The following is a 24057-nucleotide window of genomic DNA, read 5'->3' on the forward strand; positions in this document are numbered from 1 at the left end:
GCAGTGACGGGCACTGTGCCCAGCACGGAGGGCATGGGCAGGCTGCAGGCAAGCGCAGGTTGTGTGGGTGAGGTTCCCAGCACAGCCCCAATGCGAACGGATCCCACCAGGGCTGGGGGGGACGGTCCCTGCCCCCAGCCCTGGGCAAAGGGCACCTGCTATCACTGTCTGCACCGGGCTGTTTGCTCTGTCGCCCATTAACAGAGCTGCCTTATCCAGCAGGCAGGCGCCAGAGGTGGCCCAGAGCTCGTTGGCCAGGCAGGGGCATCGATCGCGGGAAGGGGAAGGGGTGCCCCAGATAACCCCTGCAGACAAATGAGTTTCTAATGGGGTCTCGAGCCTTGCACCCCCCGGCCCAGCCCATCTCCAAGGAGACGGGGCAATGTGGCCCCTGCAGGACCCTCACCCCACTCAGGGTCCAGCTCTGTCTGTGCCTGGGTCACCAGCAGAGCCGGGTGCAAGCCGTTTGCTGGGAGATGTAACCCCAGCTACACCTGTGCCCAGCAGACCACGGTCATCCCCAAGGAATAAGGACCCCGTGCCCACAGCATCACTTTGGCATTGATGCCACACATGGCACATGGGTACCCCAGCTGCTTCCAGTGCTGCAACATGAAGCCTCCAGGGTGACCTGCTTCTCCAGCCCCTGCATCCCAAGCATCCCCATACCCCATAGGGTCCAAGAGACAATGGGTGGGGCACAGAGAAGGAAGAGGGTCCCCGGCCCCATGCCAGAGCACGCCTCTGGGGTGCCAGGCAGGACAGGGGCAGAGGGGCTGCGGATAACAGGGACACCTTGCACCCACACCACATCCCATGAGGCAGGCGAGCCCTTCCAGAGGGCATCACCCCAGGGCACGCAGCGCCTCCTGCCCGAGGAGGGAGGGCTGGGGCCGCGGGGCGGGAGGGCAAGCGGCGGCAGCGGGGTGGCCGTCGGGGCAGGCTGGCGTGGGGCCGGGGGGCGAGCCCCGGGGGGGCCCGGCAGCCGGAGCAGATTGGCTGCCGGTGAGGCCTCCCCGGGCTCCTTAGAAAGGGCGGCGAGTGTGGGAGGCGCTAAGGGAGCCGGCAGCCACCGACCGCGCTCCCGTCCCGGTCCCGCGCGGCAGGCACCGGCGATGCCGCGGGCAGGCGGCCCCCCGGGGGTACCGGGCTCGGCGTTGCTGGCGCTGGCGCTGTGGCTGGCAGGGTCCCCGGGCGGCGGGCAGCACTACGACTACTACGGCTGGCAGCCCGAGAGCCTGCCCCACGGGCGCTTCTACGGGCGGGAGCCGCAGTGCCTCGATATCCCGCCCGACATGCAGCTCTGCCGCGACGTGGGCTACAAGCGCATGCGGCTGCCCAACCTGCTGGAGCATGAGACCATGGCTGAGGTCAAGCAGCAGGCCAGCAGCTGGGTGCCTCTGCTCGCCAAGCAGTGCCACACCGACACCCAGCTCTTCCTCTGCTCCCTCTTCGCCCCCGTCTGCCTCGACCGGCCCGTCTACCCCTGCCGCTCCCTCTGCGAGGTGGTGCGTGACTCCTGTGCCCCTGTCATGGAGTCCTATGGCTTCCCCTGGCCCGAGATGCTGCACTGTGGCAAGTTCCCCTCCGACCATGAGCTCTGCATTGCCGTCCAGTTTGGGAACAGCAAGGCCACCCCACCGCCAGGTAAGCAGGAAGGGCACTGTGATGGGATGGGGATGCATGCAGGGCACCTGCCATCAGTGTGTTCCCATGCAACTGGGGACTCACATGCACCCCCATCCCTGCACCTCTTGAAACAGAGCACTGGGTGCAGCAGGGCACACGTGCACAGTACCAGCAGCATTAGCTGCTTTAGCTGGGTACCACTTGCTGCACAGGGATGAAGGCACACAACTGCCTGCACAGAGCTGCACCAGGGTAGGGGAGAGCAGCGTGGACATGGGAGCAGCACTGAGGGTGAACATGGGATGAAGTGGAAGCCACTGGGGGACCCACCACAAAACTGCAGCCCTTTCCTCCCACTGAGTCCCATCCCAGCAGCAACGAGCATCTGCATCCTGCACCTGCAGGTCTCAGCCCTGTGCTGCTGTCAGAGGGTGGAGGGTCCTCAGGCAGGGGGTGCAATATCACTCAGCGACAGCCCAGGCTCAGGGTAAGGGCTGTGACATCCTTCAGGCTGGGGCTCCCCCCACTGCTGCTGTGCCCCAAAGTGTCAGCATCAGGATGGTGTCCCTATGCCCTGTCCCCTCCGGGGGGGGTGGTGCTGGGACACTGGCCAGTGCGAAGCTCTTTGACCTCTGCATCAGCCCTGCACAGCTGCCTGGGGAGCAGAGGAGCTGCTGGGTCTCCCCAGAATGTCCCTGTGGAGCTGGCCCAGGTGACCGGCGTCAGCAGCAGGGAGCTGTGACAGTGGCTGGTTTCTCACCACAGTGCCCAAGATCTGCACCCAGTGTGAGATGGAGCACAAGGCGGATGGCATGATGGAGCAGATGTGCTCCAGTGACTTCGGTGAGTGCTGGGGTCCCCTTCCTCCCCACCCCACCATAGACAAAGGGCTGCCTCCCCCAGCTCTGACGGCCCAGGAAGGGGTTGGCTGAAGGGTGCTGTTGTACAGGGACAGCCCCATGGGAGACCCTCTTGGACCGTGTGCGCGTAGGATGGGTGCACCACAGAGGACATGGTGGGGGGGGGGGAGGATAGGCAGAATGAGACATTTGGGAGCATCTCTGGGAGCCTATGTTCAACACCCCCAACAGCCCCTTCCCCTCCCCGCACAGTAACTTCCCCAGAGACCCTTCTCCTGGGTCCCACCCCAGGGGCAGGCTGCACCCCGTCCTGCACAGGTGCCTGGCCTGCCCCCCCCCCCCCCCAGGCAGCACCCTAGTGCCCCACAGTCTCCCCCCCAACCATGCCCCACTGCTGCCCCACACAGTGGTAAAGATGCGCATTAAGGAGATGACAGAGGAGAACGGGGAGCGGCGGCTGGTGGCTGCCCAGAAGAAGAAGGTGCTGAAGCTGGGCCCGCTCAAGCGCAAGGACACCAAGAAGATGGTGCTGCACATGAGGAACGCGGGCGCCTGCCCCTGCCCGCAGCTCGACAGCCTCAGCGGCAGCTTCCTGGTGATGGGCCGCAAGGTGGGCAGCCGCCTGCTCCTCCTCGCCGTCTACCCCTGGCAGAAGCACAACAAGGAGATGAAATTCGCCGTCAAGTTCATGTTCTCCTACCCGTGCCCCCTCTACCACCCCCTGCTCTATGGGGCTGGGCAGCACTAGGGCTCTGCCCACCCTGCCCTGTCCTAGGACTTCTGCACTGGCCCCACGCTGCACCCCTGGTTGCACCCAAGGGCCCCTGCTCTGCTCCCCTCAGCCCCTTGGCTGTGCCCCGGGACCCTGCTCTGTGCCCCCAGGATTCCCACTTGCATTTGTGGGAGCCTTGATCCACAGCCAGGACCCCTGCTCCCTCCTGAGCCCCCTGTTCTGCTCCCAGGACCCTGCCCACAGGCAGGAGCTGAGGCTGCACCCAGGGCCCTTGCTCTGCACGCTTGTGAGCCCTGGTTTGCACCACAGACCCTTGGCTACTTCCAAGCCCCCTGCCAGGCACCCCAGGGGCTCTTGCCTGCACTCAAGATACCGGCTTGGCCCTCTTGGCTGCTCCTGTGGCCCCTGCCCAGCTCCCTGATGCCATGCCCCAAAACTCCAGCCCACCAAAGCATCCCATGCCCTCACACAGTGAGCTCACACCCCAGCCCGGGGTTATCCCACCTTTGCAGGGACACACTCCAGCTGAGGCAGGTCCCTCCTGCCCCACTGTCCCCAGAGACCAAGAGCCTGGAGCAGCATGGCCCCTGCCTGGGCTCCCGCACCCTACCCATCCCACATGGCTCGTTGAGGATGTGTGGGGTCCACTTCCAAGCCCCCCAGACCCCTCCTGCTGCATCCCTCACCCACATCCCTACCAAAACCCACCCCAGGCCCCCCTTGCCCATCCACACCACAGTAAATTATTCCACGCCAGAAAAGCTTGTGTCCTGAGGTTCATGGGCAACCACCTCCTGCAGCTCCCTTGAGGACCCCAGGAAGGATGGAAGGGAGCTCCTGATCCTGCCCACTGAGTGGGGCAGCAGGGTCACCCTGGGCACCAGTGCTAGCCCACAGCCCAAGGCTGGGCAGCCCAGCCAAGCTATGAGGTTCCCAGTGGTCACAGGCGTTGCTGGGGACTCGCATCCTGCCACTCCAGGGAGCCTGGGAGGGTGGCGAGGGGAGAAGGATGGCAGGGGTACAGGTGACAGCGGCATCCCGGCTGATGGAGCCCCACAGCCGGGCCTGAGGGTGTTCACAGAAGAGGTTTATCCCTCTGTCACCCTGGAGGATAGTTCCATGGGCTGGGAGCTGGAGGTACTATGGGAGAAGCCTGGCACTGAACACAGGCGGAGGCAGACCGCAGCCTGGCAGCGTCCTTCCCTGGACATCCCACCTGGGTACCACCTGTGAGCCCTGGCTGCAGGTCCCAGACAGCCCTGCTCGGCTGCCAGACCTCCCACCCACAGCTCCAGCATCCTCCCAAAGGGCTCCCTGGGGCCACAACCTGCACCAGCAGCACAGGGACCAGGGCATCGCTCACCCTGACCCCTCTGATGGCAGACGGATGCTGTCCCTCAGCTCAGCTCCCCGAGCCCAAGAGCAGGGGCTGCCTCTGCCCCCCCCAGTCCCACTGCAGCCCTGTTTACCCAGTGCGTTCCCGCATCCAGCAAGTGAGGGAGGCATGAATGTGGCCACCGGATATTTACCCAGACCTGGCTGCCTGACACCGCAGCTTCACACCAGAGCTGGCCCCACTGCAGGGGAGCCTCCAGAGACGAGGGGAACTGAGGCTGTGGGATGCCTGTGCCCACCCTGACAAGGCCAGTGGGCACCTGCCCCATGCCAGGGTAATCCCAGCTCCTTCTGCACCCCTCAGGTATGGCCTTAGCCCCTCTGGCCACCCCCCCCAGCAGCAAAGGGCACTCACATTCTGCTCCAGGCAGGGAGACGTGCCCCTGACCTGCAAAGAGCAAGGGACAGAGGAGAGCCAGCCCCGCCACGGCCTCGCACAGGGGCAGGCGGTCATTTTTCCCGATGTTGAAAATAAATGGGAAAAGCCCAGATGGTGGTAGAAGGTATGTTTAGAGCAAGGCTGCCACAGGGATAAACATCCTCAGTTACGTCATTTTACCGCATAACTTAGAGAGCGCAAACAAACCCCATCTCCCCCAGCTCAGCTTTATCTGTAGCCCTCTGTATTCCTGTCATTAGCATCTTTCCAGGGAGTGCTCAGACACACACAGATCATCGTGCTCCTCACTCCAAGTGTTTTCTCTAGAAGGACAAGTAACTTCTCTCTGCCTCCTACCATCGGCTGTCTGAGCTCTACAGCTCAACACCACCACCCCCTCCACCCCCCACAGACCAGTACTCACCCCATTGCAGATAAACCCACACTGACAAACACAGCCCCACAGCTCATGGGTGCTGCACAGCCCCCTCCCCATCATTACAGCTGCTCCACTGCCCCCAGTAACTGCTGGGCTCTCTACATGCCAGCCCCCCCACACACCCTGGCCTTGGAGCATTCCCAGCACAACTCAAGACACCCTCATCATCACTGCCAAGTCCAGCTTTTCCCCACATTTCCATAGGGCACAGCTTGAGGAAGAGGTTTATGAGCCTGTGCCTGAGGGGACAGCTCAGGCTGCCCCATGTGAGCTCCCACACTGGCAGGGAGCTGGTGAGTGTCACAGCCTGGTGGGCACTGGCCAATGCCAGCCCAAGAGCACCAGCCACCCCCGGCCCCCCAGCTGGGGGGGGAGCTGCAGCTGGCTGGCAGGGACCCAGGCCATGGCCATTCCCAGTTGCACAGCAGCCAGGGTCACATTCCTGGGATAGCTGGGAGCGTTGCTGTTCACGCAGGGAAAGGTCACCCTTGTGTGCGCAGGCAGCTGCCCGGACCACCGCCTGGGTAGGGCAGGGGAAGGAGCAGCTGTGGGAGGCAGAGAGGAAACACAACAGCTCCGGCCAGAGCTGAGCTGCTCGCTGGCACAGCCACGGAGGGGCAGCTGCACACAGCACAGAGCAGGGGCAAACAAGGCCACAGCCTGACAGGAGATGGAAACCCCAGTAAGCAATGGGAGCTAGTGGCAGAGACACATTTCCCCCCAACCATCTTCCAAGGGCACAGTTGCCAGGGTGACCCAAGACAGCTTTCACTGGCACAAGACAAGAGCCAGCTGAGGGCAAGAGATTTATTGGTCACTCTCTATATACACCTATATATTAATCTGTAGTAGAAAGCAGCAGTCACTACGTACACAGAGCAGCAACTTGTGCTTCTGATGCTGCACCTGGAGACCTGGCCACAGTGCCCAGCCAAAACTTACCTTCTTGCCTCCTCTACTCTACAGCCAAACATTGCGGGAGAAAAGATTAAACCTACAGGCAGTGAGGCCAAGCAGCACAGGAGTAACTAGCAGGAGCTGAGCAGAGCCAGGACCAAAGATCACATCCTAAATGGATGCAGAGCTCTGACTTGATCCCTAAAATACAGTCACCTAGCACCGTGCTGGGAAAGGTAGGGACAGAGCCCTGAGGTTATTCTGCCCCACTTAGGGCCACAAGGGGGAAGGATGGCTCCTCCATCACTGAGCCAGGCCACAGGGCCTGACAAGCATGTGGAAGGGCACAGCAAGTGCCAGGGCTTGGAGCAGCTGCCATGGGGCAGTCATGGCGACGGGGTACAGTCCCTCTGCAGCAGAGACACAGCTGGTGCGGCACACGCTTCGTGGCAAGGAGGGCTGGTCTGCCCCCAGCTGGTACAGGCAGGAGGAGGAGTGGGCACAGGCAGCCTCTGGCAGGGTGATGCCATGCTGCGAACCAAGTAGCCCAGGCATCAGGCAGCGCAGGACCCAGAACTGGCTGGGGCTGGTGCAGTCACTTGATGAGCACCTGGTTGCACAGAGCACACACGAACACCGTCTCCCTCTGAGCCTCTGGGGCTGCAAAGGAAAGGAGGTGTCAGAGATGCTCCCCTTCCCCACCACAGGATTCCCCACTCCCAAGCAACTCTCGGAGCTGCTCCAAGAGCTGCAAATCATTCACCACTCTGTCCTGAGCCAAGCAGCACTGAACAGGCCCGGTCCCACCAGGGCTGGGGCAAACCCCTGCAGCAGACAGAGCTCTGCCCTTCTCCACCATCCACTCACCTGTGGCTCCCATCACAGCCTTGGGAACTTTGAAAGAACAACACCTGGAGCAGAAGCTGTTCCCACAGTTACTGCAGCTCCGCTGTGGAGAGAGATGGGGGTGAGACGCTATTCTAAGCCCATTCCCAACCCTCCCTGGCAAACTTCAGTGCTGGAGCACTGCTAACAGCATCCCCTGCTGAAGGGGAGTGGGTGCAAGCCCTGAGCCCCAACAGCAACAGCAGAGGAGTCATCTGCCAACACCACCTGTACAAACCACCCAGGCCTCACATGCTGGATCTGCATTTAAGTGTGCTCTAACATCACAGGCAGCCTGTGTCCAGCCTGACAAAGCACAGGCTCCAGGAGGTTTAAGGACACTACATCACTTCCTATGCTGTAACCCTGGAGGGATGCAAGCTCCAGAGAGTGCCAGCCATTTCAGACCCAGGAGTAAGGGGAGGCAGCAGAAAGACATCAGTGCAAGTCTGGAGTGGACAAAGAGATAGTCCCCTGGGCAGTTCTGGGGAGGGGGTGTGTGCCAAGCACCACACACAGGGATTAAGATAAAAGGAGTGGGCTTTGCTCCTCTAGTTCCCAGAAACAGACCCATGCTCTGCTTCATTGGGAAGCTCTCAAGCCAGAGGAAATGGGTTAAATAAGAGCACAGAGCAGGTGCCTTCCACTGCAGTACACACAGGTTTAGCCTGAGGCAGCTTCCAAAGGAGCAAATAGATAAAAGACTCCACAGCACAAGGGATTCCCTGTCACCCTTAAGCATGCAGCAACACCCAGCACTTAGCTGAGGTCATCTGCTGCTGAGCTGTGATTGAGGCCAACCACCTGAGCTGCCAGAGAAAGCCAGGGTGAGCCAGACACACACAGCACCTCTGCCCCAGGAGCAGGCAGCAAGCTGGGCTGGAAGCTGCAGACTCACCCTCTTCTTGAGCACAGAGAAGGTGGCTCCACAGCCAGTGCAGCTCCCTGGAAGAAATGAAGCAGAGATCAGACGGCTCTGCTGCCTAGGACCACGAGAGCTACAGGTACACCCACGGCTGTTGTAAAGCCTCAGCTTAAAGGTAATATTGCTGCACCTTCCCACCTTTGCCCCTCCTAGGAAGCCTGGAAATATCCTCCCCATGGAGAGGGGAGGTCATTGAAGGTGTCAACACAGCCTTAGCAGGTACCTCCCCACTCTGTCACCACTGCAGCACAGCCCCTGCAATGCTGAGCTCCCCTGAGCCTTACCAAAGTTGTTGCTGGGGTAGCGCTTGCGCAGGCGCTCGGTGAGGCGCGACACTTTGCTGCGGATCACCTCGTTTTTGCTCATAAAACCGTTGTCTGGGAGGCTGAGGTCAAAATCTGCTGAGCACTGAGAGCTCTCATCATCCTCCTGCAGAGAGCAGAGCCGGCTGAGCGTGGAAGGGTGGCTGTGGGCACGCTCGTGGGCTGCAGGGCGGCTCAGCCCAGAGATGGGCACCCAACAGGCAGGATGCTTCATATGGCATCCCCACAAGCCACCAGCAAACCAGGCAAAGGCTGCCAGCTGCTCCAGCATGCCTTGGCATGGCAGTACTCACCATGACCAGCAGCTGGTTCTCCTTCTCCCGCAGCATGGGATAGAGGAGAGGCAGTACAGACTGAGTCAGAGGCACCCAGCCCCAGAGCCACCCTCCTGAGCACCCAGCTTGCCCACCGAGGCTCTCATCCTTTCCCATCTCAGCAGCCCTACAGGCACAGCCCAATCCCACCAGCCTCAAACCTCAATAGCATCCTTAAACTCTTCATCAGGCTCTGCCTCCTCCGCCTCCTCCACACTGCCAGGGGTAAGGTCCTGCAAGAGATTCACACAGCTCGTCCTGCCATACCCACACCCCTGTCCAAAGGTGGGCTCACACTTCTGCAGTGGGTTCCAGGACGAGGACCAGCCCCTCAGCAGCCCCATAAGAAGACATGAGCCCCAGAAGGTGAAGTGAACCCCTGCCTCCCCAGACAGCATCCTCACATGCAGCAAAACAACTGAGCCAAGCCCCCAGCGCAGCAGGGCATCCTCCCCCGGCAACTCAGGAGGAGCTCACAGGCTTCCATCACCAAAGCTGGCAGCTGGCAGCAGTTTGAGGGTATAGGGACACAGGCACAGTCAGACCAAAGGGTGACCTTCTACTCCCACTCCACAGGGTACAGCCCTGCCCCTAACTCACCTCTGTGCTGGTGGGTGTGGGGGTGCGGTCCAGGGGGGCAGCAGCAGGCAGGGGTTCGGCAGGCTCTGGAATGCTCTCGAGGGGTTTGGCTCCCACACACTGCTCAATCGAGGCCCTGAGCTCCAGTATCACTGGTAAGAGGGGAATGCGGCTGGAGTGGGGTGGCACTTCCCATCTTCCAGCCCCACTGCACAAAAGCCAGCTGCGAGAACCAATCTGCAGGGCTCAATATGGGACAGTGGCACATACAACCTTCACTTATCAGGTATCCTGAGCCCTCCTCTGCTCACACATCCAAGTTAGGGCAGCAAGGAACCCCCGCACTATCTGCCCCAGCTCAGGATAAGGAACAGCAGGGGCCTTAGTCAGAGATCCCACTCCAGCATGCGCTACAGAATAGGGAGCACCTTCAGCTCTCCTCCCCTCTGACAGCACGTTTCCAGGACAGTGTCATACACTGCCACAGGCACTGAGAGTATTTCATGTCCTGCAGAGCAGGGTCAGGATCAAGAGGGATGCCAATGCTCACGTACAAGCTATGTTGTCAGCCCCAGTTTGCCACAGCATAGAGGAGAGCAGAAAACAGCACCCAGGCCAGAACAGACATCAGGAAAGCCTCTTACCTGGCTTCAGAGGGCCTCTCCCCAACCCATCCCACACAGGCCACTTCCAGGGAAGTCTCTTACCTTGGTAGAACTGGGTGTTGCCCAGGAAAAGGGTGCTGTTGAGGATGGCCAGGACCCAGCAGAGGGGCAGCAGGTAAAGGACGCAGACAGTGCCCAGCAGAGCCCCATAAAATCTGGGAAGGAGCAGGAGAACATTGCAGTCAAGACAAGGCAAATCACAGCACAGCACAAGCGCCCCTTCCTTCATCTGGATCTCCACCTGCTCTCTCCGAGTACCAAACACATCAAATGCAGCTCCACAGGCCTGGCTGGGCCTCTCTCCCTGCTGACCCCACCACAGGATGCCTGACCCACAGTACTCACTGGGAAGAGACGGTGGGGTTCTCCCAGTAGAGCACACGGTACACTGCCTCGCAGCTGCAGCACATCCCGCTCAGGAACCCCTCCAGCTGGATCAGGCTGCAAACGAGACCTCAGTCACAGAAGAGCCCCCCAAACAGACACCCTGGCTCCCGCACACCTCACAGCGGCCAGGCTGGCATGAACCCAGGCCCTCAGAAGCCTTCCCGGCTGCAGAGGCCTCAGGAGCCCCACAGCAGTGGGGCCCCAGAGACTCACAAGCTCTTGACCTGGGCGATGGCCTCCTGCTTTGAGAGCTGCACCTTGCGCAGGTCCTCCCGCCGCACGCTGTGGTACCTCCTGCGCACCAGCTCCGGCTCCGAGGGCTGGGCCCGGCACGTCTCCTGCAGGTAGCCCAGCAGCGCCGGCACCACCACCAGCAGCGCGAGCACCGAGTACCAGGCGGCTGGAAGAGGAGGGACAGCGTCGGCCCGGGGGCTCCGGGCACGGAACCGGCGCTGTCCCCGCACACGCACCTGTGCCGAGGGTCAGCAGGAGGAAGTTGAGGCCGAGGCAGACGAGGAGGGAGCACAGGGGCCGCTGCCACCTGCGGGGAAGACGGAGAGTGAGGGACGTGAGGCCACGGCGACGGTCTCGGTCTCGGCCCAACCCGCACCTACCGGAGGAGGGAGCGCACGCCCTCGGCGGCGTCCCGCAGCGGCTCCAGGTAGAGCTCCAACCGCCGGTAGCTCCGCACCAGCTCCAGCAGGTCGAAACCGGCGGCTGCGGCCTTGGGCGCGGGTGACGGCAGCTCCGGCGGGGCATCCCCGGCCGCCGCCGCCCCCTCGGGGCTGCCCGCCGCCCCGTCCCGCTCCGCCGCCTGCATGCCGGACCGGGAGCTCCCTACGCGGCCCGCCGCTTCCGCGAAGAAGCCAGCTGCGCCATGACGTCAGCCGCGGCGCTAGCACGCAGCCAACCAGAAGAGCCGAGCTTGAACGCGCGGGCAGAAACCCCGCCCACTGCGCGAGGGAAGCGGCGGAAGAGGCCCCGGTCCCGGAAGTGGCGGCGGCTCGGGCCCGCCCGCGGCGCCGGGGCGGCCCGGGCAGGGGGCGCGGCCCTGGCCCGCGGCTGACCGAGGCCCCAGCCGGGTGCCGGTCCGGGACCGGCCCGGTCCCAGCCTAGGGCTGGGCACTGCTCCCTCTCCGGGGCTCAGTCCCAGCCTAGGGCTGGTCCTGATGAGGGTCAGCGCCTGGGCCAGGGCTCAGCCGCAGGCCGGGTCTCGGCAGGGCCTGCCCTCCGCCGTGCGGGGCGCTGTGGGTTTGTCCCCATGGTCTCCATTGCTCGAACCTCTCTACGGGGATCCACAGGTTGTCCCCACGCTGGCCCCCGGGGGGAGCGGGAGGTTAACCGCAGGAGCCGCCCAGCCCTGGCTACACTGGCACTGTGCAGAGCAGAGCCGCGGGCCCTGCTCCCCCCGCCGCAGGCAGCGCGGGCGTCCTGCCGGGTGCTGGCGGGAGGGCAGGGCTGCTGGCTCCCAGGGTGCTCTGGGGACCCCGAGCTGCATGCAGTGCAAAAGGGGGGAAGCCATCCCGTAATACTCCATGAACCTTGGTAGCCCTGTGCCAGTTGTTGGGCTATGAGTACAGCACAGGGCGTGTGAGCCATGCCGGTGACGCCCCATCTGCAGGTAGAGGTCCGAGGCTCATCCCCATCCCAAAAGTGTAGCCCAGGGCTGGAGACAGCCCCAGGAGCTGCCCCCAGCCCACCCCCAGCTCTCCAGGGCCCCAGCAGCGTGGGCACGACTGCCCAGCCGTGCCCCAGCCCTGGAACAGAGAGCCCTTTCAGTCTGGAGTGACAAAGCCCATAGGAACGCAGCTCCATCCTGTCCCCACTGTGTCCCTGCAGCCACACTCAGCGCCTGCGCGAGCACCAAGCTGTGCCCTGTCTCTGGAGGGGGCAGCGAACAGCCCCCGTCCCCAAGGGAGTTTAAGCCTCTCTCTCAGGAGGGGTGGCTCAGCAGCAGGGATCCTGCCCGTGACCCCAGAGCACACCAGGATGTGTTGACCACATGCCCTGGGTTCAGCTGTAGCAGTTCTTTTTCTCCTCCTTAGTAGCTGGTGCAGTGCTGTGGTTTGGTTTTAGTCTGAGAACAACACTGATAACACCGATGCTTTAGTTGTTGCTAAGTAATGCTTACCCCAGTCTAGGACTTTCTCAGTCTCATGCTCTGCCAGGGAGGAGGGGCACAGGAAGCCGGGAGGAAGCAGAGACAGGACACCTGACCCAAACTAGCCAAAGGGGTATTCCCTACCACAGCACGTCATGCCCAGTGTATAAACCAGGGGCAGTTACCCTGAAGGCCAAGATCGCTGCTTGAGTCAGGTTGAGTACTGGTGAGCAACGGTATTGGGCATCACTTCTGTTTATTGTGTTTTTTCCTTTCCCTTTTTAGTTTTATATTTTCTCCCCTTATCATTTCCCTTATCGTAATTATTATTTCCCTTATCATAATTATTATTTCCCATATCATTAGTAGCAGTGGTTTTGTATTATGCTTTTGTTACTGGACTGTTCTTATCTCAACTCCTGGGGTTTACATTCTTTTGATGCTCCTCCCCATCCTGCCTGGAGCGGGGAAAAAGGGGGAAGTGAGGGAGTGGCTGCGTGATGCTGAGTTATCGGCTGGGCTTAAACCAGAGGCTCCAGACAGGAGGCCCCAGGGTGCAGGGCTAGAGAACCAGGGGTAATCTCAGCTCAGACCCCGTCCCCAACAGATCGAACCCCAGCACAAAGGCCCAGACACCTGGTGAGCGCCAGTGATGCTTTATTTGGAAGGTGAATCCATAGGCACTGCAGAGGGGGCTGGAGGAGGCACAGAGCCGGCGCGACAGGCAGGGAGAGGCACTTGTGGTGGCAGAAGCCCCGCTGGGCACCTTGGGCAGCCTGAGCCAGGGGCTGCACCAGAGCAGGCAGAGGCAGGAGGTGTCGGGGACCAGCCCTGACACAGGGAGGGGACAGAACATCCTGCCCAGGGAAGGGGCAGATGGCTCGAGGGCTGGCAGAGCCCACAGCATGAGGGGGGATCAGCTGGGACAGCCCCTCATGATGGAAGCGGTGACCCAGCACCAATCCCAGACCCTCCCAAGCCCCAGGAGGATCACGACTGCTGCTCTCCACTCCAGAAAAGGCACCAGGGGGCCCCAGGCAACACCCAGAGTCTGCGGCGAGGGAACAGACTGTAAGGAACACCCATCCCGCCCATCTCAGCCTATGAAGAGACTGGGGCAGATCATCCCTCACACCAGGAGCAACAGAGAGGACCTGCCCCCAGGCAGGGTGAGGAGGGCTTGTGGCAGGGCAGCCCCAATGTGCTGCTCCTCCAAAAGTTCCCAGTCTCTGGCTGCCCATCGCTCCAGCCAGCCCCACGGCCTCCTCAGGGCTTAGCACCCGGTGGGCTGCGGAGGCTGATCCAGGGCTGGCCGGCTGCTGGCATCCTCTTCTGTTGCCCAGGACAGGCTGTGCCCCCACAGTGCCCGGCCCCAGCTCACCCGCAGCCACAGTGCCAGCAGCAGTCCAGTGCTGCCATGCTGCTGTGCTCACCATGCTCCTCTGCCTTGCCATGGTCTCCAGGGAGTTCAGGGCCCAAAATGGAGCCAGATTGTCCCAAGAGGAGTTTTCTGGGATGATAAACCAAGTGCCATGGAGCCAGGCAGGGCTGCAGGCCAGTCTTGAGTGCCACTGCTGAGGCTGTGCCTGTCCCGGTTGGAGCAGCCGGGCCCTGGTGGCTCAGAGCCATGAACCTCACTGCAGGAAGGCGGGGAGAGAGAATGACCCTGGGCCCTCCTCCCTTCAACCCCAGGGGCATCCGTCCCCATCCTGGGGCAGTATGAACCCCAGGGTTGGACCAGGCAACGGCCTTGCTCACCCTGCCCCTCACCCTGCAGTGATGGAGGCCGTGCTGTCCTGTGCAGGCTCAGCCCCAAGCGGGACAGCGTGTCGAGGATCTGGGGTGACAGTGGGTCAGGCTGTGCAGGACCTGGTGTCTCCACACCCCCAGAGTGCAGAGCAGGATGGGCTGAACCCCGTGGGGCTCCAGCAAGACGGGAGACATGTTCAGGCCAGACAGGAGGAGGGGCCCAGGCTGGGGAAGCCGAGATCAGAGCCTCCATTAGGGAACTGCGGAGGCGCCGTGCAGTTGGGAATGGTGAGAAGGGGCTGCTGGAAGGCGGCATGGGAGGCAGTTCTACCTACCCAGCCCCAATACACACCACTGCCCCCTGCTCAGTGCCCCCAGGCCAGTCCCCTCTGCCCCAGGGATAGGTCAGCACCCACCTGAGCATGCAGCATCTGCAAGGCTGGGGGCAGGGGAGTTGGGCAGGGGCCCTGGAGGGCTCCCAGAAACTGGTGTCCTTCTGAGGGACTCTCCACTTGGGTCCTTCCACTTGCAATAGCCAACATCTGTCCAGGGCTGGGAGAGGGGCCTGTGCAGTGGCTGGAGCTCCACGTTGTCTTGGTGTGATGCAGGAGAAGCCATGCTTGGGGAAGGCCTCTGTCCATCCGTCTGTGCAGGAGTCTCCGGAGGAAGCGCGGTGCAGTCAGCCGGGAGGGGATGGGGCATTAGGGTGACTTTGTCCCGGAGGGGCGCTGCGCTCCGTCTGCAGGCGTGGAGGAGAGTGCTGTAGGGTCTCAGATGATGTCGCGCTCATCCCGGCAGCGTCGTGACAGGCAGTAGAGCCCAGAGAAGAGGTACAGGCAGGCGGCGATGCCCCCGCAGACAGAGGCACTCAGGTAGGCGCCGTAGAGGCAGTGCTGGCTGTAGCCCGGCAGGTTGCAGTAGCTTCTCCGCCCAGCCTTGTAGCCCATGATGCCGGTGGCGGCTGCGTAGAGCACCACTCCCAGCGCCAGGTCGTGCACCAGGTTGGTGAGGAGCCAGCGGGAGCCCAGCCAGGGCACCAGGGTCCAGCGCCCCAGCAGGCTCAGCCCGAAGAGGGCCAGGGTGAGCAGCCAGACCAGGACGGCAGCGAAGAGTGCGAAGTGGGCCGCCCCCTCGTACTTGTGAGCCGCCACCGTCACCCAGAAGGCAGCGCCCAGCGCCAGCTGCCCGAGCCGCAGCAGGCCCAGCGGGCTCCGCAGGTAGGCGCGGTGGAGGCTGAGCGAGCCGCGGGCCAGCGGCCCCGGAGGCGGCGGTACTGCCGGGGGAGCCGGGCGGGCCATGGCGCGGCCCTGCCTGCTCCGGCGCTGCTCGGGCTGGTCTCAGGGCTCCGGCAGCGACTTCCTCCGCGGCCGCTGCCAAACATCTGGCGCTTAACGGTCCTCCCCGCGCGGGGCCTCTTCCCTCTCCCCTCCGCTCCCCTCCGCCCCGCCTCCCGCCGGCCCACCGGACACCCGCGCCTGGCAGCGGATTCCTCTGCCGCTGCCGTCGGGCGGGAGCTGCCGCGCACCTCCCGCCCCGTGCCGTGCCGTGCCGTGCCGGGGAGGCGGCGGCGGGGCCGTGGGGGAGCGACACAGGGACCCCGCGCGGAGCCCGGGTCAGGGGCGCGCGCCGGAGCTCCCCTCTACGTCACCCGGGATTCCCTCTCGGTGTGACGTCACTGGGGCTCCGCCCGGGGGCGGGGCCGCGCCCGCTGTTCCCCCGGCTATTGACGTCACTCGCGCCACGTGGCCTCGCCCGAAGGAGGGGCGGTGCTGCCACGCCCCTCGGCGCCCATTGGCCCTGGCAGCGGGAGGCGGGCGCGGATTGGCGGCGCGGCGGGTGAATGAGCGGCGCGGGGCAGCGGCGGGACCCCGGCGGAGCGGCCCCGGCAGCGCAGCGGCAGCCGCGGCCCCGCGGAGCCGCCTCCGGCCGCCGCCGCCGGCGCTGTGCGGGCGAGGGAAAGGGGGGCCCGGCGGGGCCCAGCGCCCCGGGCACCGGCAGGGCGGGACCGGACCTGCGTGCGCCGGCCCGAGCCGGGCGCCTCCCGCGTCCCGGAGCGGCCCCGCCCGCGCGGTTGGCCTCCTGCCCGGCGCCGCCGCGCCGCGTCCTTCCTCCGCGGGCGGCCGCGCCGGACCACGGGGGACTCCGGCCGGGAGCGGAGCCTGACGCCGTCCCTGCGGCGCCCGCAGCGGCCGAGGCCATGGGCACGCCGGCCTCGGTGGTGAGCGACCCTCCGGGGCGGGCAGCGCCCGCAGCCCGCGGCCGCAAGCGGGCCTCGGCCAACATCTTCCAGGGCGTGGGGCTGCCGGAGCTGCGGAGCCTGTTCCAGAGCGGCGGGGCCGAGCGGCCCGAGGAGCGCGCCCGCCTCGTATGGCGGTACGGGGGGCAGCGGCGCATGGCGCGGGCCCTGCGGCGGCTCCGGCGACGGCAACCGGCACAGCCCGGCGGAGGGATGGCGCGGGCCCTGCGGCGCTTCGGCCACCTGCGGTAGGTGCGCACCGGGGCGGTGGGGAACAGGGGCAAGCACAGCGGGGCCGCGCCATTAACAGACGCCCCTTCCCCGCAGGATCGCGGAGAAGGAGCCCGAGGGTCCGGGTAGCAGCACCGGGCTGGCGTACTGAGAAGGTGCAGGGCTGCTGGACAGCGGGTGCCAGGACCTGCGAGGACACTAAGTGTACGGACAGGCTGCAGTGGTTAATAAAAGGTGGACAGTGGTGGCTGCGTGAGGCTGGGCTGGGTCCCGCAGTCCGCTCGCCTTCCCCTAGGGCGGCAGGGCCTTGGGCCAGGCTGTTGTACCAGTCCCGGTGCAAGGGGACCAGCCCCGACCTGCTCTAGGGTGCTGCAGAGACACACAAGCATCCAGCTGAACGGCAGCTCTGTTATTCAGACGGTTGCATGGTTTAAATACATTACATACATTTCTACAGTGCATTAGAACAATACATTTTGGGTCAGTCGGAGATGCAGCTGGGCCTAGCCAGGAAGCTGGGGTCTTGCTGCTGCCCGCCCTGTGCTTGCACAGCTAGTGCTGAGCCCCCTCCCTGCACAGGAGACAAGGGAGCTCTCCCCTTCCAGGCTCAAACAGCAGATCCCCAACCTGCCTTCATTCTCCCCCAACTCCCAAAGATGAGCTAACAGGACACTGAGCCCCAACCCCAGCTTCCCCTGGCAGCAGGAGAAGCTGCAGCTCAAGGCAAGCGGATGCAGGCAGCAGCCCTGGTACTGTTCATACAACACGAGCTCAGCAACTTCTGGGGAAATGAGGGGCCTGGGGCCTCACCCCCACAGCAGGCCTGTGGGATTGTCAGCACCAGGGCAACCAGGAGCCCACACTGGCCCCCCCGCCATGCTCCCATCACACCTCCCTCCCATGCAGCAGAAAAGCCACGCTGGCCCTTCCCCAGAAGTCCACTACCCCTCGAGGAGGCCCTAGGCACAGACAAGGCTGGCACCATGCTGGCTGCACAGCAGCCAGGGAGCTTGCTGAGAGCAGGGGCAAAAGCCAAGCAAGAGCAGCTGTGGAGACCTGGCAGGAGGGATGGACCAGGGCAGCAAAGGGGGAGAAAGTGCTTGTACCCACACTCAGCCCTCTCCAGCTGTGGAGGGGGGCTCCAAGCTACAGCCCCTGCCAGGGCCACTTGTTCCTCACAAGGACAAGCCAACACCTCTTTCCCCATAGTTTCTAACTGTACCCAAGCCAGCCCTGTGAGTTGTCCCTCCTCCCTTCCCTCCTCGAGCCCCCAGCCAGAGAACAGCCGTTCATTGTGGTCCCCACTGCGCCAGCGGGCAGCAGGAACTCCCCCTGAGGAAAGCAGCGTGCACAGGGTTGGGGCAGAGGAGGGACAGTGGAGTACAAGCACACCCTCGGGCCAAGGGAGGGGAGGACAACCTGCTACCGGCCTTCCCAGCCCAGCAGCCAGCACGGTGTGAAAGAAAAGGGGCCAGTGGCTGGTGTGAAGGCCTGGATGGATCCTGGTCCGGGCAGCCTGCTCATCCTAGCCCCAGGCAGGGGTGCTCAGAACAGCATGCAGGCCGAGGGAGGGGCAGGGTCCCAGCCACCCCACAGCTCCCAGAGGATTCCCACTCCTCCCCCTGGGCTCTGCCCTAGGCAGGGCACTGAGCTCCAACGGAGCTGAGGAGGGACCGTGCCCGACCTGCCTGGCTCCTCCAGTTCAGCTGCAGGTTCCTCCAGCCGCACTCAACCCAGAAGGTCGAGTCCCAGCCACGGGAGCCAGCAGTGGCCCAGCTCCTCTCGCAGTGCCAGTCCGAGGCAGCCAAGCCCTGCAAGTGGCTCCCATGGCTACCACCAGGAGAAGAAAGGCTTCCGGCTTTGGAAGCTCTGTGTGTAGGACTCGCTGGCGGTGCGCTGGTGGGAGCGCGCTGTTTCCACAATCACAGGCGGCATCTGAACCAGGTGCAGGGGGCTCTTCCCATCCTTCAGCGCCTGAGTCAGGTTCAGGATCTGTACGGCACAACAGAGCAATGCCCGAGCTGCCCTGACACAGCAACAGAGAGCATCCACCCCATCACCCTACCTGCCACACCGGCATGACGAGGCTCTGTGCCTCACCCATCCGCATTCCCCACACACAGCTTACCTGGCCCCTCATGACTGCAATCTGCTTATGAAACTGTCCCCTGTCAAAGCCAGGGTCTTTCTGCAAGAGAGAGAGCAGAGAACACAGTGAGATCCACCTGCTGCCTCAAGCCATGCAGGAGATGCCTGCTCCCCAAGCAAGCATCTCCCTCTTGTCCCATGGGTTTTCTGCTTTTCCCCACACTGAAGCCCCAGCTTCTGGCAGAGGGATAACCCAGCTATACCTCAGCTCATGAACAGTCAGGAGCCTGGCCACATTTCTGTCCTCTGCAGCCTTGACAGGGAGCTTCCCAACACCACCCCAGCTTTTCTTCCTCCCAAGCCATCCTCAGCCGCTCCCTGAGCTCACCTTGAAGAGCTCATACAGATCTTCCTCCAGGTCCTTGACAAAGTTGGGGTCTGAGATCTTGGGAAGAATCAGGTCCTTGATCTCCTGTGAAAAAGGGATTTTGGCCTGGGGCAGCCATGCCCAGTAGAATGGATCTGTGGGAGTAAGCAGGAGATGTTAGAGCTGGAGAAGGCAAAGGATGGTGCCACATGCCCCTGGGTGACAGAACACCTGCATCTGGGACACAGGGTCCAATACCCGCTTTCTACAGCCCCTGCTGAGGCAGAGTCACCTGTGAACCCAGAATGTTTGCAGAGAGACAGCCCTACCCCTCTCCTCTCCAGCCCTTAAAGAAGATGCTTGAGCATGGAGTTCTATGGCTCACCAGGGTGCCCTGGCACAGCGTGAGGAACTCACATGCTCTCCAGGAGTCCGGGTGTTTCAAGGGAAAGGCCAAACCATTGTCTATAGCAGCCAGCTTGATGATGGGCTCCTTCACCACCACCCAGTCACTGTCCTGAAAGGAAAAGGAGCAGGTCACAAGGACCACCCAGCAGCATGAACAGTCCCTCTCCCACTCAGAAACCCAGGCCAGCTGGGAATTCCCATCCCTCCCGGCCAGTAAGAGGCGCTCACCCGCACGCCGGCGCTGTCCAGGGGACAGTCGTACTTGATGAGCCAGTTGTCATTGCCCCGATCTGCAGGGAGATAGAACCAGCTGTGTCAGTGTCAGGGCCTGCCTGCACCACGCCAGGCAGAAGGTTACTCCTCTCCTAACCCAGAAGTGGGACAGACCAGTTTTAGGCCCAAACTGTACCCCAGAGCCCTGGAGCTTGCTGAAGGCCTAGGAAGCCACATCAACCCCCACACAACCGGTCCTGGAGACTGGAGAGGCCCATGTATCCCCAGCTCATAAAAGAGAGGTCAGCCTGCAAGCCCCAGGGTGCTCCCTCAACCCCTTCCAGCCTGCAGGAACTTGTAAGCCCAGCACGAGATGGGACACAGGGACACAGTCAGGTGCTGGATCTCCAGATGCTCCTGGATCCTCACAGCTGGCAAACTTCCACCCCAGCACAGTGGTGGTTCCAGATCTCCCAGAACACAGACAGCAGCCAGAGCATTTCCCCTGCAGACAGTCACAACAGCCACATTCTACCCAGAGGCTGCTGCCTGGTGGCAACTGCCAAGTGATGTCAAGAGGAATTCTGGGTGCTGGGAAGAGATGCCAAGCCCCTGCCCCCATCCCCTTTCTCCAGCTAGCAGGACACAAAGGAGCAGTGTCCCAGGCCAGGCAGCACCCTACCTGTGTTCCTGATGATATAGTCCAGCACCACAAGCCGCTCGAACTGCAGCAGCAGCTGCCGGTTGGTGTTCTCCGGGAGTGGCTCAGCTTCGAACCGCCGCAGCCAGTAATCAGCATCCTTGTAGCCTTCCACAAAGAGCTGAAAGGAGCCCACCTGAAGAAAGGAGAGGCTGTGTTGCAGGAGGCCACAGGGGATGGAGAAGCGGTGACGGATGGGCACGGAGGCCAGCGCCATACCTTGGGTGGCAGACCAATGCGGTTGAAGCGCTGGCCGACTTTCGGCACCTTCTCCAGGGCCAGCCTCTTCCCCCGGGACTTCACCCTGTCGATGGCACTGTAGTTAAAGGTCTCGCTGGCCAGGTACACCACCTGGGCGGGGGAGAGAAGTGCAGATGTCAGCAAGTGCAATTGTCACTGGTCTGGCTGATAAAGCCAGGACACAGCATTTCCCACTGCTCTGCCCAGAACAAGGATCCCACGGTTTGGCAGTCCCAGTCCAGAGCTCCCAACACACCTGCGAGATCAGCAGTGCCACAAGCCAAGGTGCAAGCAGAGCTGTGCAGAAGCACACGAAAGCCTCCCCGAGACAAGGGTTTCATATCCCCTCACCTTTGTGCGGGGAACAATGTTGAGTTCCAGTTTCTGGTCCACCAGGCTGGCACCCGCCTCCGACAGGTAACCCTGGTTGAGGACGAGGCAATCTCTCCCAAAGCAGCATGGGCAGCACAACTTCTGCAGCCACTTGGTCCACTTGGGGTTCAGCTGCCCATAGGGCTCCTCGTTCTTGGGCTTGAAGACACCAATGATTTTCTGTGAGGAGGAGAGGGGAGAGCTGACTCGAGGCAGTTGGCAGAGTCAGGACATTCCCCCCGAGCCAGCCCACAGTGGGGACACTCAGATTGTGCCTTCACCAGGGCAATGACCAGCTCCTGGGACCAGGCAGACCCCCACAGCTCCAACGAGGGACGCTTCCTCAGGCAGTGCCCCATTCGATGAGAGCAGGGTGCTGCCCTTCATACCTGGCTCACGTATCTGGAAAAACCCTCCTTTGTCCCAAAAGGTACCAGTGATAATGCCGTTCCCTGGTAAATATCCCAGTGACCTTTGGATGGCTGGGGAGACCTACTGCTCACTCCTGCTCATTACGTCCACGCAGGAGAAGGAGGGGGATATTGATCCCTGCTCTGGCTCCAAAATCCACTGAACAGAGCTGATCCCAAACTGACTGGAGGAAAAGGGAGCAGAACACCTCAGCAGGAGACCGCAGTGCAATCCCAGTCTACCAAGCACCAGAAGCCAGGCCATGGCAGGCAGGAACAATGTTTTGTCCACCAGCAAGAGGAAGGGTTTGAAGGAACAGGACCACTTCAGACATCCCCTGATCACATGGAGAGGCCACTTTCCCTGAGCAGGCAGGAAAGCAATCCCCTCATCAGCCATATGTGAAGGCACACAACTGTCAACATGTCCTTGGATATGAGCCCGCAAAAAGCCTGTTGGGAGCTCTGGCAGCACCAGAGCCCTGTGTTCCATAGAGCCAAGTCCAGTAGAACAAGGCCCAGCCAGCCATGGACAGTATAAAGGTGGAAGCCAGAGGCCTGGCAGCACAGCATCCCCTCCCAGACAGTCCTGTGCCAACAGCAGCACTGGCAGAGAAAACAGGTCTGCCCTGGCACTAGCAGCAAGGCAGAGGGAGCCAGCCCAGCCCAGCCCAGAGGTAACCACATCCACCAGGGCTGGGGAAGTACATCCTAGCTGGTATAGCTCAGAAGCTGAGAGGAAAACAGACACAAGAGAGAAGTTCTCACCCCACCAATGGCCTCACCCCTGCCCACAACAACAGGGTACTGCACTCTCTCATGCCAGCAGCAGGGAACATTGGTGACTCTGGGCAGCAGCCACAGACACCAGCTACATACCACATTCACTGACAGCAGGGCGGCCCAGGGCACCTGCCAGGTGACATGGCCAGGAGGACAGAGGCTTCGGCTCCTCACACACCCCCTCCACCAGCCCTCACCAAGTTCACATCTCCTACAGCCAGGCAGGCCCTGCGCTGCTCATCCAGCCCCCACCTCAGAGACGTCACATCTCATATTGGGCAATGGGAAGGAGTAGGAGGGTGGCGGGAGGAAGTGTACACTGGCCCGGCTCGGCTGGGGCTGCCTGCCCCTGCTCCCAGGAGCCAGGCTCCACCCGGGCCAGGAAAACTGGGGCACACCAGAGACTGGGGAGCCCAGTGCTGCTCCCCAGGAAGCATCTCAGCACACGCGCAGCCAGGGAGTCACGGGAAGCAGCAACAGCTCAAGTAATTGGGTTGGGCGCTGCAGGTCACAAGACAAGCCACCCCGTGTTGCACACACATCCAGTGGGTGGCATGGGGACGGCTACCACGAAGCTGCCAAGACCTACAGGGGACCAGCTATAATTTGAGGACTTTGCCTTGATAATATCAACCACAGAGCCCTAGGGCTGGAGTCACCATGGTCACGAGATGCTGATGCACGGGCCTGGGGCAGCGGGTGACCCTCCCTGGGGACGACGGCCACAGAAGAGGCTGAAGCAGCGCTCGAGCCCAGCTGCCCCCCACTCCCGCTGCTGGTCCCCCCACGCCTCTCCCCCGGGCAGCTCCCGCCGCTCCTAGGAGCCCGGCCACGCCGGGGCGGGCACCCCCATCTGCCCTGGCAGCGCCCCTCTCCCAGGCAGCACCGCTCCTCAGCCCGCCGGCCCCGGGGCGCGCTCACCCCCTGCGGGTCCTTCACGAAGTAGCTGCCGCTGGAGCCCTGCGAGATGCGCTCGGGGAAGATGCCGCGCTCGCTGGCCAGCTCTGCGCGCCGCACCACCTCCGCGAACTCGGGGTCCTCGGGGAAATCATTGCGCTCCCGCTGCGCCGCCGCCGCCGCCTGGGCCTGAGCCTGCGCTGCCGCCTGGGCCTGCGCCTGGGCCTGCGCCGCCGCCGGGCCCCGCGCCCCGCGCTCCAGCAGCGGCTGCCGCTCGCGGTCGCGGCCTCCGGGGGAGCCGGGAGGGGAAGGCGGCGGCGGCGGCGGAGGCGGCGGGGGAGCGGCGGGCGGGAGGGTGCGCACGGCCGCCCCCGGCAGCCCGTAGTCGGGGGCCTGAGCCCGCTCCGGAGACACCAGCGGGCTCGTCTCGTCCATCGCACCCGCCCGGCCCGGCCTCGCCGCGACACCCGCGCCCGCCGCTTCCGCTCGCGTCACCGCGCCCCAGGGGCTGCCCCGCCCCCCACCACGCCCACACCGGGCGTCGCCGTGCGAGCGGCTCCCGCCGCGGGGCCGGATGGGGCGGGCCGGGAGCTCGTGGGGTCTGCCCGCCCCGTGGCCCCACCGCAGGGGGCTGGCCCCGTGCCCCACACAAAGATGGCCTCTCCGGAGCGACAACGCCCTCCGCTGCCCTTCACAAAGATGGCGGCAGGGCAGGGCGCTGCCCATCTCCTGACACGCCCAGGGAGGGGGCCGCTTTGCCCCACACAAAGATGGCGGCGGGCGAGGGCGTGCTGCGAAGATGGCCAACGAGCAGCCGCGTTGCTAGCGGTTGCCGTGGAGACAGCCAACGGC

At 63.2% G+C, this 24057-nt stretch overlaps 5 protein-coding genes across 7 annotated transcripts; 2 read left to right on the forward strand and 3 right to left on the reverse strand.

Annotated features, from left to right (window-relative positions):
* Positions 1-1070: 1070 nt before the first annotated feature.
* SFRP5 (secreted frizzled related protein 5) lies at positions 1071-3973 on the forward strand. The gene is made up of 3 exons (XM_065672928.1): positions 1071-1647; positions 2395-2472; positions 2897-3973. Exons 1-3 carry the CDS (start codon positions 1116-1118, stop codon positions 3235-3237), a joined length of 951 nt encoding a protein of 316 aa, XP_065529000.1. The 5' UTR covers positions 1071-1115; the 3' UTR covers positions 3238-3973.
* Positions 3974-6228: 2255 nt separating this feature from the next.
* On the reverse strand, positions 6229-11297 carry ZFYVE27 (zinc finger FYVE-type containing 27). 2 transcript variants are annotated; one of them, XM_065672037.1, is made up of 11 exons: positions 11025-11297; positions 10881-10951; positions 10624-10810; positions 10369-10464; positions 10066-10178; positions 9380-9510; positions 8941-9012; positions 8427-8571; positions 8116-8162; positions 7200-7281; positions 6229-6992 (listed from the first exon to the last, which is right to left on the reverse strand). In XM_065672037.1, exons 1-11 carry the CDS (start codon positions 11228-11230, stop codon positions 6928-6930), a joined length of 1215 nt encoding a protein of 404 aa, XP_065528109.1. In that variant the 5' UTR covers positions 11231-11297; the 3' UTR covers positions 6229-6927. The 2 variants fall into 2 exon arrangements, with proteins under 2 accessions (XP_065528109.1, XP_065528110.1); XM_065672038.1 differs by having other exon boundaries at positions 11021-11281.
* Positions 11298-13151: 1854 nt separating this feature from the next.
* Positions 13152-15920, reverse strand: MARVELD1 (MARVEL domain containing 1). Its single transcript, XM_065672042.1, has one exon. It carries the CDS (start codon positions 15556-15558, stop codon positions 15031-15033), a length of 528 nt encoding a protein of 175 aa, XP_065528114.1. The 5' UTR covers positions 15559-15920; the 3' UTR covers positions 13152-15030.
* Positions 15130-16971, forward strand: AVPI1 (arginine vasopressin induced 1). 2 transcript variants are annotated; one of them, XM_065672041.1, is made up of 2 exons: positions 15130-16748; positions 16824-16971. In XM_065672041.1, exon 1 carries the CDS (start codon positions 16101-16103, stop codon positions 16746-16748), a length of 648 nt encoding a protein of 215 aa, XP_065528113.1. In that variant the 5' UTR covers positions 15130-16100; the 3' UTR covers positions 16824-16971. The 2 variants fall into 2 exon arrangements, with proteins under 2 accessions (XP_065528113.1, XP_065528112.1); XM_065672040.1 differs by having other exon boundaries at positions 15168-16744.
* Positions 16972-17115: 144 nt separating this feature from the next.
* On the reverse strand, positions 17116-23708 carry PI4K2A (phosphatidylinositol 4-kinase type 2 alpha). The gene is made up of 9 exons (XM_065672039.1): positions 23230-23708; positions 21095-21295; positions 20723-20854; positions 20486-20639; positions 19819-19880; positions 19600-19699; positions 19204-19337; positions 18856-18915; positions 17116-18719 (listed from the first exon to the last, which is right to left on the reverse strand). The coding sequence occupies exons 1-9, from the start codon at positions 23638-23640 to the stop codon at positions 18558-18560; spliced, it is 1416 nt and encodes a 471-aa protein (XP_065528111.1). The 5' UTR covers positions 23641-23708; the 3' UTR covers positions 17116-18557.
* Between the last annotated feature and the right edge of the window lie 349 nt (positions 23709-24057).

This window comes from Lathamus discolor, chromosome 3, assembly GCF_037157495.1.
Source record: "Lathamus discolor isolate bLatDis1 chromosome 3, bLatDis1.hap1, whole genome shotgun sequence".
NCBI lineage: Eukaryota > Metazoa > Chordata > Aves > Psittaciformes > Psittacidae > Lathamus > Lathamus discolor.